This window comes from Bemisia tabaci, chromosome 3 (genome assembly GCF_918797505.1).
Source record: "Bemisia tabaci chromosome 3, PGI_BMITA_v3".
NCBI lineage: Eukaryota > Metazoa > Arthropoda > Insecta > Hemiptera > Aleyrodidae > Bemisia > Bemisia tabaci.
This window is the reverse complement of record NC_092795.1, coordinates 30,412,367-30,427,430: the sequence shown is the minus strand read 5'-3', so window position 1 is coordinate 30,427,430 and position 15,064 is coordinate 30,412,367. Positions and strand designations below refer to the sequence as shown.

The window sequence follows — 15,064 nt, the reverse complement described above, 5'->3', positions numbered from 1 at the left end:
CTTCAGAGATCCATAATATGACGTCAACCTCGGGTCCCATGCACGAAGTTTTTTTCTCCGTGAGGAAGAAAGGGCGCTTATATTTGGTAATTATCAATGCTTTATGATATTGACTCAAACCGCATTTTGGATGCTTTGAAATTTCGACAATTATCTGGGGAATCCCCAGGACCCCCCTTCCGCCCCCTTCCCCGGTTAAAAGTGTTTGGATCCACCTATGCTAACAGAAGACACTATTTTTTATCACTGAGTCGCGAGAGGTTTAGTTCGTTTTGGGACTGATAGTGGACAGACATTCACACTTTCGATACTACAGTTTTGAGCCTGTGAAATGGAGGGTTAAAACTTCAAATAACTTACACTGCTGACGTTTTCAAAGTTGCAAACTTAAAACTATCGTTACTCCCAGTCTTTTAAAGTCTTCGGAGAACATTTTTCTCAGCAGTGGTTACCAGTATCTAAATTTTGAGTTTCTCGGGGCTAAACTCTATTCTCTGCGTGGATATAGTCATTTATTTTGGAAAGCCAAATTTCAAAAAAGGAATCACGTATTTAGTCACGTCGTCGATAACGGAGTTGTTATTTTTATTTTTAGTTTGCTCGTGTAATTTTTCCGTTTTCTCGTACGATTTCTCGGTCCCATCCAGGGGTCTCCCGGGTTTAGGCCTCTGACATGGATGAGATAGTCAAGAGCCTTCCCTTTTGAGGATCTCAGAAGGATCGTCGCGTGGGTTTGGTTGATGCCACCGCTCAGCAACTGGGGTGGTTGCCCCTCTGCATCGTAATTACAGTCAATCGCCGCTATGAAGTTGATCAATTTTTCGTTGGTCTCGTTTTTCGCTGGGACTTGAACTGTGTGCTCTATGACTTCGTTTATTTCCAATGGCTTATCCACTTCAATCTCGGAAATTAAGCTGAAACGAACAAATTATAGCTGATATTGAATTGAATCAAAATGGGAATACGTCATTTTGCTACGAAGGGCCATTATTTCTGACTTATTTTAGAAACAGCATAATGTGCTTCTAGTAACCCAAAATAGTTAGGCAATTACATTCGCATTAGCTAGAAATACTAATTCCCTCTTGCAAAATTATTGTTTGAGAATACATCAGAGGATCACTGCACCCTGGTAAAAATTGGCAGTAGAATCTGTGTTCCAAAATACCATAGACCTACGACCGGCTGTAAGATTTCCAATAGCTTCTATAGCCGGGTACACAATTTCTTATAGCCTTTTATAGCCGATGGCGATTAAGCAACTCACAGCCAGGCGATAAAGTGTATGCTAAACGTCACTAATTATGGATTCTAGGACTTAGTGAGTTTTTGGACCACTGCTCTCTTTTTGGGCCACAGTATTTTGATTTATTTTGCGAGGAAAGCTCCGTTCTTTTGAAGGATGCCTGACATTCCTAAGATGTTGGAGCGCCTTCAATTTCGTATGATACTGTGCAATACCTCTGGTGTGAAATAGTTGCTTCAAGCGCCGCGGTACGCTGCGGCGCGGCGCGGCGGGCGGGCAGCCAGCGCTGAACGCGCATTGGCGCCTACAAACCTAACAGGGATACTTCACGCGTTGCGCAATGCGTGAAGTATCCCTGTTAGGTTTGTAGGCGCCAGTGCGTCGCCGCTCCGCTTTGTGTTAGCCTCTAATATTTAATCTGGCGGAGTCAGCGTTATTCAACTCATGATTTTGAAATGTTTGCACATCCTGTATGGATTATTCTCGTTTTAATTGATGAAAAAAATATTTATTATGGGAAAATATAACGTGTATTTTGTAAATATTAAGGTGGTTCCGTATGATTTTCGGCCGTAATGATGGCCGTATGATTTTCTCCGCATTCTACAGCCAGCTATATGATTTTCTGTAGCCTTCTTTAGCCGGCTATAATAATTCCTATGGTATTTTTTAACGCAGCTCTTATCGTCAATTTTTACCAGGGCAGCTTCTCTGAAAAACTTGAGGGTGGGTCATTCTTTTTATATTACTCATTTATTAATTCATTATCGATCTCACAGATGAGGGGAAAAGAGTTAACATCATAATCGTGAGGTTGACTTTTGGTCCCTACAATTTACCCAGACGCAAAATGTGAAGATCACGCTATTTATTACTCTTATATGGGGAAAATCTGTAGCAAGGAGTATGTTATTTGGTCTGCCTCGAAAATTGAAGGCGGAATATCGAAGAGCGGAGTCTTATATACTCCCCGCAGTCGACTCTGTCTCCCATAAATTTCCAGCCAGATAAGATAGCCACCTAGTGTCAATGTCAGAATGTGTGAAACGATGTTAGCAAAAGGACTTCTTACCATAAAAATGTCTCAATTAAGTCAATTAAGAATCAAGTTATTCACACAATTCTGTGCAATACATTTAAACGATTCGTGAGAGCTCAAGTTTTTGTACAAAGATTTAAAAGTAACGAAATTTTGTCATGTTTGAAATGACTGCTAAAAACATGTCGGGTTGTAAATTTTACCATTGGTATGTGGACGGATTCAACACAATCTATAGCAATATGCATATAGTTTAATTTTCTCTCTTGTTTCATTTTTTGAATGGGAAACTATAAGCAACACACAGTCTTTAAATGAGATTATATTTCTTTGTTAGAAGAAAACCCAAAAATATTCAAGGCATTATCTCCCTTGGTTCATTATAGGAAAACAATTTGAGAAGAATAAATTATGCAACGTGGATGCGCACTTAGGCTGGTTCTAGTTGAAGTCATCCGAACAGTAAATAAAATTTCATCTTTAATTCCTTGTGACAGAGAAAAAATACTCACTGATCATTTTCCAACATCATTCCCAGAAACAATGAATTCTTCTTGTTAGCTATTTTTCTTCGTCCTATCTGTATTTTTGGTGTTGTGTGCCAGTTAATATCATCGATAAACTCTACATCTGCTTCCGTGACGTAAAAAGTAGCCTGCATAATTGTGACAACAAATAACAGCTTGGACATCGTCAAATTCCGTTTCTGGAATCAGAAATTACTTGGTTTATCGTAAAAATACTGTTACGAGCATATGAGTTTCAAAATTTATTGTAGAGTGTGATGACGGTCTTAAACTTTTTAACATCTCGTATCGTACCTTTTCTGCTCAGAATTCAGCATCAGCTCGAGTCTTTCGAGAAATGCATTGAGAAAAATTTCTGTTTGAATAATAAAAAACATCCATCAAATTTTCCTGAAAAATGATTCAAATGCTTTAGAAAGTATAATGTAAAAGTCGACATAAGTTTTAATTGGACTATAGCTGATTAAAAAGACACTTTTTCTCAGAAGTTTTAGGGAGATTATCAGCACCTCCTAGATTGACACTATTCTGTGCCTATAATTTTCTTCAATTTTATTAATCAATCTCAAGTATTTTTGCTACGGAATTGAAACGATACCTTTCCCATGAAGTTAGGAAAAAAAGAAGCGACACGGTTCTTCAAAAATTTACCGTAGGTACTGACAACATACACACGCAAACCTCTTTTCTGAATTGTGAGGGTGTGTGTGTGTGTGTCTTTTTTTTTTTTTTTTTTTTTTTTTTTTTTTTTTTTTTTTTAAACAACTAAGGCTATCAGCATAATTCATCAAGTGTGTGTCTCTCAGATGTCGTATTCTCAGTAATTGAACGGTGATTTTGATCATGTGTGCGCATGCGTTCAGTCTCTCTTGCTCTGTTATATACGCGATGCAACTTTTCGGGGACGGTTCTAAAGTGACGCGAACCACGGACTCGTCAATGTGAGGAAAGGTATACCCAACGGATGAAGCATGATAATTGAAGCCGGGTACAGTAATATATCTTTCCGCGCGGAAGACTCTTTCTATGGTTAGAAGTCGTCCAGACTAGAATTTTGCATCAATATATCTTTGTTGGTTGGACTTCGTAAGGATTTTATTTAAGTCCTTCCAAAACGTTCGATCGGTTGATTACAATAGTGTCTTGTAGTCTCTCATTTTGCAAAATGCAGCGTTTTGTTCATCAAAAATTTCAAGTCTACGTACACATCAAAACGGTACCCAGTCTGCAGATTCCTGGGAATAGAATTCATCAAAGACCGAGGACATTGTGCGGAAAGGATACGATACAACATTTGTACCAATTTTTCCCGTTCGATATTCTATTAGACAGATGCTAATAATAACTTAATAATAATTAATTGTAACGACGCCAAAACAGCGCAGAGCTGTGGCATTAAGGCTAAAGATTCCCATAATACCTTCAATTATTTGTCTAGGCAATATAAACAACTCGAGAGCAGGGTTTGTTGCATCATTGCAGGCGCTATCGTCGCGCTGCGTTTGGCATTGCATTCTTAGGAAATCGTTATCAATCGAATCTACTCCTCTTTAGTGTTCCATTTTTTACGTACATAGACTGTGCAACAACTATTTTTACCCCTAAAAACTTAATACTAAATGCGCCTCAAAGAATATTCGAAAAGAATTTCCTAAATCGATCGCAAGTCTCTTAAGAGCTCTGGGAATTGTTACTAAGATCGAGTGTTTGCAGTTCTTTGAAAGTAAGAGCAAGTGATTTTAAGCCTTCCTAATTCCACATGCTTCACATGCCGTTGAAGGTAATGAAAGTTGAACGAGAAATTACGTTGTACAAAATTCCTGGTCACGATGTCGATAGGGGCGTTGTGGCTCTTAGTTTTGATTTCCTCGTATAATTTTTTGGTCCTGTCCAGGTGGGTGGTGTTCTAGGTTTTCCTGGGTTGTCACCAGGCTCAAGGCCCCTGATATGGATGACATAATAGAGACTCTTGCCTTTGAACGATTTCAAAAGGATAGTCACGTGCGTTTGATTGATGCCCCCTTCCAGCACCTCGGGGGGCTGTCCCTGCACCTTATGGTTGCAGTCAACCGCTGCTATGAAGTTTATTATTTTCTTGTTCGTCTTTCTCCTCTCCGGGAATTCCACCGTGTGTGCAGCGATTCTGTTCCTTTTTATTCTCTTCTCCACTACCGTTTCATAAATTATTCTGCAATACGTAAATCATTTTAAAATTAATGAGTGGATGGATCGTATTCGATGGTGGTTCGATGTATCGTTCGGTTCAAAACAATAGAACATAATCTCAAACAATAATTTTAGACTCAATTGACTTTGGAGGCTATTTTTACATGTTGAACCAATCGATATCGATACAATCTCACCATTTCTATGTATCGAATACGATTTATAAGAAAGGGAATAATAAGGATAAGAACCATGGGTGAAATAAGGCTAAAAATAAAACACCCTTTCGAGCCCGCACAGGCTCATACCGGAAAATTCTCTGCCTTAAAAAATGCAGCACATACTGCATGCAGTAAAATACATACTGATTGATAACCTGATCGCAATTGTTATCACGTAGCCGTAAGACAAGACGCTTAAAATCGGATTTTTTTTCTTTTTTCTTTCCCCTCCTCCTCGTGACAAACCTGTATCACAGATCTGCAATAACCTCTAAAAAAATGTTCGTAACGCTCAATGCAACTCTCAAATTGATTATACTAATAGGTACAAAAAGGATCAATACCTTAAACATTTTAAATTGCCCTCCTAAGGTGCTTTCGAAGAAAAATCGAACTTACTCATCATTTTCCACCATGGTTCCCAGGAATAATGTGCTCCCAGCATCATCAGAATCGGGCGCTGAAGTTATGCCCCATGCCGAGAAATCTGGAGCCACTGCCTTAATGAAGTGCAGGACGGTCAATGTAATCACAGCGCTGCATACTTGTCTTAACATCTTGAAAAGAAAGACGTTAAGTGATGGGTATATGTAACAATGAAATTGATAAAAAAAATTCACATAGCGCCGAAGTCCAATAAACTTTTACAATAATATACCGTTTCACTTGTTTCAGTGACGACATCATTCTTTCGATTTGCGATCAATTTTTGTTGGCAGTTCCATTGCGAACAATAACACATACGCTTACGTCAAAATTTTGCATAAAGTGTACTTTCTTAGTTCACTATGATTACAAATCACAATTCAATTACTTACTATCACACAAGAGATATTTTGATTGGGAGAAAATTTCAGACTTATTCCCACTATATACCCCAACATGAATAAAGCGAGGTTATGAGTTAATTCACATTGAAACCATCCAACAGCAATAATTATCAAACTGATGTAGCCACTAAAGTTTGCCCTTAGATAATCTACTTTTGAGGGAATACACGCTAAAACTGAATACAATAGAACAGATGACCGTATGAATAATATTTGGTCCTATGATTGTAAGACAATTTTAAGGGTGCAATGGAATGGTTTTTACTTCACAAGTTTGAACTTTCTATTTCTTATTGCTATATATGAGACCGTGGGTCGGTTTTAAAGTTGTATATTATTATAAGGGTATTTTTCGATATGATTTAAAAAAAAAAAAAAGAAAAAAAAAAAACCTATAGGGCATGATTTGGCGTGAAATACAGGTGGACTAATAGTTTTGGTTAAATAAAGCCATCTAATTGTTTAAGCTGATGATGGTAAGCCATCACATCGATGGCAACATTTGAAAAATGCGTACATCAACGATTTCAACTTTGCATATATCTCAAGTTACATTTTATTTATTTTTTTTAAAGAATACTAACCAAATATTTTTCCTTGACATTTTTTCTAAATATTCTTCCCACATTCATAAGTATTCACGGGAAACTTCTATGAAGCAAAAATTAATGCTTTTTTAGTAATAAAAAAAAAAGAATGCAAGCGGCCATTTTTTAACATTGCAATGGGGGGCTCGCATTTCTCGACTTTTGCCATTGACATGTACTGAGCACAAAGTAGGAGGTATGTACCTAATGAGAGTCACACCAAAATTCAACTACACCTATAGTATACCTACCCTTGGTATGAGATGTTATCCAGGAGCCGGCAGTATTCGGATGCACTTCATTAACGCACAAATTGATTACTTTCCAAGTCTGTGTTTCAAGTGAAACTGTGTTATCGTCAATTCATCTAATCAGATGCTTCCTATAAACGATTTTTCCATACTAATGAAACGTGGCTAACGCAGTGCATTATTCGTGTTTGTTTTCTCCCAAACAATCAAAGATGTTCCCAATGTTTCGAGTTACTTTGAATGGTACTTTTAGTTATAATAGTACTTTCAGAAATAATTCTTTGGTACACGATGGATTATCTCTAGATTTTAGGACATTTTTTCGGAAATCCTCGAACGTTACATCACGTTAAGGCACAAGTATTTACTCACAATATTCGACTGAAAAACACTTTGAAATAATTCATGAAATGTCCCGATGAATGCACATCGTAAATCAAAAGACAAAGATTCGCAAGGTTGGAGTTACTTATTTCAAAATATCTCTCGTCCACATACTTATCGTGTAAAAATACTTGACGGACTGCAGTGTGGTGAGACGCTCGAGGATTTTTCGAAAGAAAGTACTAAAAATGATCGATTGATCTATAATCCATCAACTTTCGAATTTTACTTTAGAGTGCCGAAGATCCACCTTAATGAGATCAAAATACTATGACTATTTACCTTTCAATGTTGTTCTAATGTTATAATGTCCTCTTGTTTTTCGTGTTCAACTTATATTAAGCGCACACTATGACTTTGAAAATTCGGATTTTTAACCGTGGATAAGGAGAAAATGCCTGTAGTTTTGGTTTTTATTCATGACCCGAAATTGTAGATTGCTATTTTGACATTTAGTTGTTACATTTTGTACCGTTCTCGCCTCATGAGTGTGCGCCCCGCACTCAAGCATGTTCCGTGCATGAAAGTAAAAAGATAAACTTTTTATCTCTTTTTTTGTGAAAAAGGCGAGACATGACCGATGGACAGGGTAAAAATACACGAAAAGGGACAATAAATATGAATCAAACACACTCTCAAACACACTCTCATGAATTACCTATTCTTAATGGCGCTAATACATTTTACAGATTTGAGCTTGAAAAAATACATGCACATTGCACATGGCTTTAAAAAAATTCAAAATAATTTATTTTCATTTTCGTGCTTAACAATAACCTTACATCTATTACAAAACTATATACAAGATTAAAATTTGTGAGCTCTTAAATTTTTTCCGTTTTGATTTGCCAAGGTCCTTGAAGTGATATCTCTTCTTCCGGTTCATCCTCAACCCAAGGTAACAATATCTTATTCTCCTGAAAAACAGAAGTAATGAACGTTACTAAAATATTTACGAGGGATTAGTGAAGTGCAACATCTGATCAGTGTACATGCTCTGTGGTCGATGATGATGCATTTTGTGGTTTGAGCCATGGATATTATAAAAAAAGCATTATTACCTCGCAATCATAATGATGGAAGTGGCCGGTGTGTTTCCGTCGCGCAACGGACAAAGTTATCCGGTCGCCAGCGGCCGCAATGAGAGGCACCGTCATGCAGCAGTCAAAATCATCAGTTCGGGTCTCATTTACCTGCAAAATATATAAAACGGTGACTAACATCAAATTTCAAATGAGTGCGCAAGGTTGAAAAATAAAATATGTTAACTATGGTGTCGCCGTTTGGTAAATGCTGGAAGGGAAAGACTAAAAAAAATAAATCCAACAAAATAGCAAGCGCGTTGAGCCTTGCCATCATGCGTGTTGCTGGAATCGTAAAAAAAAAATACCTAATTTTTTCACAGGGATTCGGTGGGCTTTGTGCCACTAAAGATCTAAATATGCCAGGTGTGTTTCAACATGAGCAATTTTTTAAGTAATAAGGTCGCCATTTGTCAAGCAAGTTGCATTGGTCGATGCGTCTACTTTTCTGACCCGCGTTAAAGTCTCTGAGGGGACTCCTACATTTCACCATCTTTTAACAATCTCTTGTGAGGTTCAGCATGAACAAATTTTTGAATAATGCCACCATGTGTCAAACAAGTCGCATTTGTCAGTACGCCTACTTTTCTGACCTGCGTTTTAGTCTCTAAGGTTAATCCTGCATTTTACCGTCTTCAATATTCTAATCAATTTCGGAATCTCATCAAAGAGTGTTAATTGAGCTTCATTTTGGGGCAAAGTTCATTTTGTGTAGAATGATAGTATTTTCATCAACTGTCAGGCAAATATTCCGTGTATAAAAAATTGCTAAGTATAATTTACGAAAAAAGGTGAAATAAAATTAGAGGAGGCGAAAATGCTAATGCGTCATTCGGAAGCTCGGAAAATTGGAAACTTTAGATGCAAATTGGACGAATGTTCATCATTTTTACCTTATTAAAAATCTCTATAGCCGTCAACAATTCCGAGGAATTTTTTTTCGGCCCTACTTAATCAACAGAGAGCTTGCGCGCATGGCTGATTCGCCTTCAATTTGCGAGGTAAGCCAGAAGAAAAATTCCCGACGCATTCTCTCCATTAGGATTTGCATTTGCATCCTGCGCTGTCAAAACATCTTCCTTTACAGTTGCTGCGTGATCAAGTCGAGTTTCAACCTACAAACTTAATGCTACCTCTATTTCTCCGCTCAAGTCCTTTGTAATACATGATCAATTTATATCGCAACTAACTCCCAAATTTCTTCTGAAGAGCACTGCTTCCTCAGCTTCTGCAAAGTGTAAATGCCACTGGACTAATTTAGCTGAAATTTCGGACCACCGAATCGAGGTAAAGAGGTGAGACTGAAAATGTTCTTGCGCTCTTTAAGTTGGATCAAATCCATGACGCGATCCCTTAGTTAACTAAATTGAAATTAACTCACTTGGATTATTCTATCGTACGGTCGTAGGACTTGGCTTCGCTCGGCTGGCCCACCCGGTCGCATTCTGTTGATAAAGACACCTCTCTCGTAAAGGCCGTCAGATATGCTGAACCCAAAATCGTCATACACCGCGTCTTTCAGTAAAGTCACCTGAAAATTGAAACCAAATGAGATGATGAATGGAGAAATGCTCGAAAAAAATTAAGTCGTTGCTCCGCTAATGTCAAGGATTATAACCTCATGTGAAAATGGACCCTATATGACCCATTTGTTTCTGTGCCTTTCAGGTCAGGTATAAATTATATTAATTTACACAATGGATGCGGAAATTACTTTTTTTGGGAAACATGTAATTAAAACTTCTTTCTCCGAAATATGCATGAGCCCTCTTAATCGCGGTCTGATTCCTATATGATTTGTCTGATTTCTTTCAAGTGAATAGACTCAGAATATATAATACACATTTTTTATTAGACGGATAGAATCAGTCAATTTAACTTTTATACCTGTAAAAAATAAAAATAGAAATAAGAAAATTAACGTACATACTACGTTATTAAGTGGCCAAGATACTTACTTTGCACATGTCATATGCGTAGTTTTGCATCCTGAACCCGTTAGGAACTTGATTTGGTTTACTTTTCCGGCGACCTCTGTTCGTGTTGCTCGCGAAAGTGGTCAAATCAGGAGGCTGTCTACTGTGAGGCCAGGAGTAGATATCAGGTAGATTGTAGGTGGAAACGTCATTTAAACTTGGATCGGACAATCTGAAACAGTGGAACAAGAAATTGATCGACTTGAAAAACGTCATCTGTTGAGAGAGAAAATTTATGAGATGAGCGCGATTTAAAAATATACGAAACTCGAAATTCGTGATCATCATATTTTCATGATCAGAACCTTTGCCCGGTGAGTAATAATCCCCTACGTAGAAAAACAACGGCCGAAATTTTTAACAAAAGAATATCCTAAATACTTACTTTTTTATTAAGCATTTATTGTGAACTTTTACACATTAGAATTTTACACATTGTACTAAATTTAAAAAATAATGTGGATGTTGCGAACAACAGAGTGGTTTACATCATATATAAAGTTTACATCATTTATAACAAAATACTTACTGCAGGAAACTTTCGAAGGAGTCGTCATTGGCGATGAGCCCTGATGGACTACTCAAGAAGTTAGGCGAATCGCGATTATTATTGCAGTTAGGCTTTTGATCGTAACTTCGATACGATGAGTAGATCTCGTCGGCCCTTGAACCCATTTGCTCTGGAAAAGTAAACGAATTTTTATTACAGTTTTCACCATCTATCGTACATCTAATATATTTGGACTTTTTTGTGCAAGTAAAAAATATGTTTTTTAAACACGCAATACTCTATGTTATATTGTCAACATCTTAATTTGGAATTTCCGCAACCAATTTTCCAGCGGATTTTTACGAATATCTAAAGATACTTTGTTTTAATTGGATGGTTTTTGTGAGAATGACGCATGGGCGGAACAGGGAAGACCAGAAAGGCCTGCCCCCCAGAAATCCAACTGACCCCTCTCAAAATATATGATGAACTTTGCTAAACAGGTGAGAGACGTATTTTTCCATCTTCGAAGTTGTAATTCGACCAACTTTTCGGCATGAATAGCTCAAAATTGCATCTAGGTTCACTCAATTTTTCAAAATTTTCCCTGAATGACGGCCACCCGGACCCCCCTCTGGAATCAGGGAAATCCTCCGAACCCTAATTTGGAGCCGGGAGAGTCCCGCAGATTCCCCTCCGTAGTGTGCCATTCGGTGCACCCCAGACTCCCCTTGATGAGGTGCCCCTCTGCCCGAGGTTTGAAGACATATTAAACAACCCTCGCAAATTCATGAGGTAAGGGCAGCATCTTAATTACCTACTAAGAAGCTGTTACGATTTACCTTGATCAAAAACTGGATGACGCACCACCTTAAGGACGATGGAATCGCCTGCTTGCTGGAGGGATGTAATCGCCGCAGAGAGAGGTTTGCAGTGCAGACTTTGACCGTCGATTGCTACCAGCTGATCACCCACGTGCAGAGCCCTCGTTTGTTGTGCAACCCCATCTAAAAGCCATTATGATGGAAAAGTATGAACTCGAGAGCTCGACTATGAGCAGGTAAACCTATTTTAAAGCTTCAAAAATGGTTTTGTATTTATCAACGGATAAGTTGAGATAATGCTAAGTTACACTTAAGGGAGAGTTTCACAAAAATAACAAGAATCGGGGTCGAAGTCAAATTTTTTTATTCAGATCGTGACTTAAGTCAAACAGTTTTTTGTAAAGGGAGGAAGTCCACAGGCATTGGCGGATCCAGCGAATTGGCAACATTGTTTTTCTCCATTTACACCTATGGAAATGTATCGATTCTTGGAGGGGCCAGGTGCTCCGACAAGAATCGATTATTTAACATAGGTTCAAATGGAAGGAGTCCGGTGTTGCTAATTTGCTAGATCCGCCTCTGTCCGCAGGTAAAAATGCCTGAAAATCTCGGGATATTACCTTTCATGGCAAAAAATATATACGTCATGATTGGTAAAAACGGTACTTTTATAGCCTCCCTCCCTCATCTTCATTGCGTCTCCTGACTCCGGCATTGAACATCTCTCTGAATTCAAATGTCTACATCTTGTGCAGAATAGATCATAAGTTTGACAATCAGTTATACGATCAAACGGGTATATATGAAGATACTCAAACCGAAAAAGGCTTCCGATTCAAGATTTGACGATTTGATGGTGAAATAGCATACCTGGGGCTAAAGATGATATCAAGATTGGATCCTTTGGATCTTCCGATCCAGCTATAGTTATTCCTAAGGGCCCACCGTTTCTTTTCAAGTGAACCGTGCGAACGATGTTTTCTTCACCTGGAGCAAATACCAAGTTTTAAAATTAAAAATTTGGAATTTTTTTCGAAAAAGTATAAAACCTTGAGTCTTCCTTAAAGTCCGTTAGATTTGGATTTTTAGAGGTCGATTATTTTACGAGAAAACATCTTTTTCTCGGGCCTCTACCACGATTCGGTGACCTAGAACTTTACCGATGGAGCTCTACCCCACATAATTGCAGAAGTCACTGCCCCCGCAGTGACCAGGGAGCGTAGCCCTCCAGGCATTGATAATTGTCAAAGGAATCGTGATTTGAATTTGTAGCAAAAAAGTGAAAGGCCAAATATTTTAAATATAAAATTTAGGTATTAAATAAGAATTAAACGTTACAATTTCTGTAGCAGGGCTGAGAAAAAAAAATTGTTTAAAAAATTGGAAGAAAATAATTGCGTTGAAAAATAGTTTCAAACTTTACACATAAAAGAACTCACAACAATACTGCTGTGAATGGCGGTGCAATAACAAGGTAACTTGCTGCGCAGGGATGGCTAGTATCCTGTAAACCTCGTCCATCGTCAGCGTGCTGTCGAGAAGGTGGTCGTTAACCGCTACGATGACGTCACCAACAAGAATTGCGCCGCTCCGCTTGGAGGGGGACCCCGCTCTAACCTCGACGATCACTGGTCCCAGATCACTCGCTGCAACAATCATTCAATTATTAGTTCCTGCCCAATAATGAAACATTTTAATTGACAAACTATAGACTAACCGCTGACCAACTATCAATACTCGAAAAAAAGGTTCTTGATTTATAAGCAAAAATGGACAGAGTTCAACAGAAAGGAACCAAGCCACATCAGCTATTGCCAAGTCTAACTGGGCAATTACATTTTTTACGTAAGAACGTTTGTTCGGATTTCTTTGAAAATTTTAAGGAATTTGCTTCATACCATGGAGAATTTTCACTGAAATTTGCACGAAAATCCGCACAACCGTTTTCATGTAAAAAATGAAATTGCCCAATTAAATTTGGCAATAGCTGATGTGGCTTGGTTCCTTTCTGTTTAACGTGGTCCAAATATTCCTCAATTTGCCGCAAATAAGAAGCTCTGGAATCTAGAGACTCACAATCAGTGATTGTTTCAAGAAGAAAGTTGCTCTCGTCGACCAGAATTCTGCTCTATTCGAGCGATTTCTTTACTGATTTAAGAGGAAATCTTGATAGGCAATTCCAGTGTTTCTTATTCTTTTTTCAGTGTATCTGCGTAGTTGATTATTTGACATATTATCAGACGATAATACCAATGTTTCATAATTATTTTTGCTTATGCGACCCCCAGCGGGCTGATCGTTGAAATTGATGGACAAAAAGTATATGGAGGGATCCTATTGGTGAAAGAGAGTGGTTGCAAAGGACAATGGAGGTAGGTAGACTAACTAACAGCGACTCACGAGACACCCGATAGTTGGTCCACCTTTTTCTCCCTTGGTCTATAAGAACCACCCAAATTAACCAATAGGATCGCTTCATACTTCCTTTGTTTTCTTTGTCTATAGGTTTGTCAAGTAATTTCAACAATCAGCCCGCAGTTATGGAACAGCAGTAGCTACACTTCTTATGTTCGATTGCAATAACAATAGGTTTATTTGACGCATACGCAACGAAAGTAGCCAAGCGCCTTCATTTTCAATGCATACAACTTTAGCAACCAAAGAGCAGGAATTGTTGTGTGGCGCCCGGGCGTTTTATAAATGAAGAGAGTCACTTACATGCGAGTGATAGTCCCAGATCGTAATCGGAGCGTTTGGTGATCTGGACGGAAAAAGTTCCGAACGTTGACGCGGTACACTTTTCAACATCGTATTCTACGTCCAGCCGGACGGTTTCATGAGGCCTAAAATCACAGAGTTTCATCGGGGTTTTGGAATACGGCGGGTGAGCTCCGTTGATCAGGAGTATCCGGTCGCTACATTTCAGTCTTTCGCTTCTGGAAAAACAGGACAAACAATCAGCCATGCGCCTAATGAAACATCCTTACCTGAGGATGGACTCACAATGACTTCGGGAGAGTCACCAAATGAAAAAAGAAAAAGGAAAGGAAGCTCAGCAAAATCGTAAGAAAATGGATCTTTTGAGAAACGTTCAGTATCTTCTTAAAAAGAGAGAGTAAAGAGCAATCATGGACGTATTTATGCTAAAAGGAACTATGTTACACGCAAATCATATGCACATAGTTCCTTTTAGCATAAATAAAATACGTCCGTATTTTCCATGCATCTTTAAATTAGAGAATATTTTGGTACCCTCAAACAAAACAGTTTTACTCGACTCCATTCCAGCAATTTCAAATATCAAGGAACAGTTGCCCTTCGGTCTTATTGATTCCAGTGTAAATTGCAATTAATGAAAATATATAACTTAGAACTGGCGCGCTTAGTAGGTCTATCCTCGATTCTATCTTATTGTATAATCTCAGATATTTACATGAGAAT

The 15,064-nt window shown here is 38.2% G+C and overlaps 1 protein-coding gene across 1 annotated transcript in view; it reads right to left on the bottom strand.

Annotated features, from left to right (window-relative positions):
* Positions 1 to 2,518: 2,518 nt before the first annotated feature.
* The window catches only part of Grip (Glutamate receptor interacting protein), a 36,491-nt gene continuing 23,945 nt past the window's right edge, over positions 2,519 to 15,064 (bottom strand). The window contains exons 7-18 of the mRNA XM_019040332.2: positions 14,342 to 14,559; positions 13,063 to 13,269; positions 12,494 to 12,610; positions 11,642 to 11,806; positions 10,839 to 10,989; positions 10,292 to 10,481; positions 9,715 to 9,864; positions 8,313 to 8,444; positions 7,534 to 8,168; positions 5,599 to 5,756; positions 4,619 to 5,000; positions 2,519 to 2,991 (exon numbers count right to left, since the gene is read on the bottom strand). Of these exons, the coding sequence (XP_018895877.2) occupies positions 8,076 to 8,168; positions 8,313 to 8,444; positions 9,715 to 9,864; positions 10,292 to 10,481; positions 10,839 to 10,989; positions 11,642 to 11,806; positions 12,494 to 12,610; positions 13,063 to 13,269; positions 14,342 to 14,559 (1,423 nt within the window). The 3' untranslated portion in view covers positions 2,519 to 2,991; positions 4,619 to 5,000; positions 5,599 to 5,756; positions 7,534 to 8,075. The remainder of the gene's footprint in view (positions 2,992 to 4,618; positions 5,001 to 5,598; positions 5,757 to 7,533; positions 8,169 to 8,312; positions 8,445 to 9,714; positions 9,865 to 10,291; positions 10,482 to 10,838; positions 10,990 to 11,641; positions 11,807 to 12,493; positions 12,611 to 13,062; positions 13,270 to 14,341; positions 14,560 to 15,064) is intronic.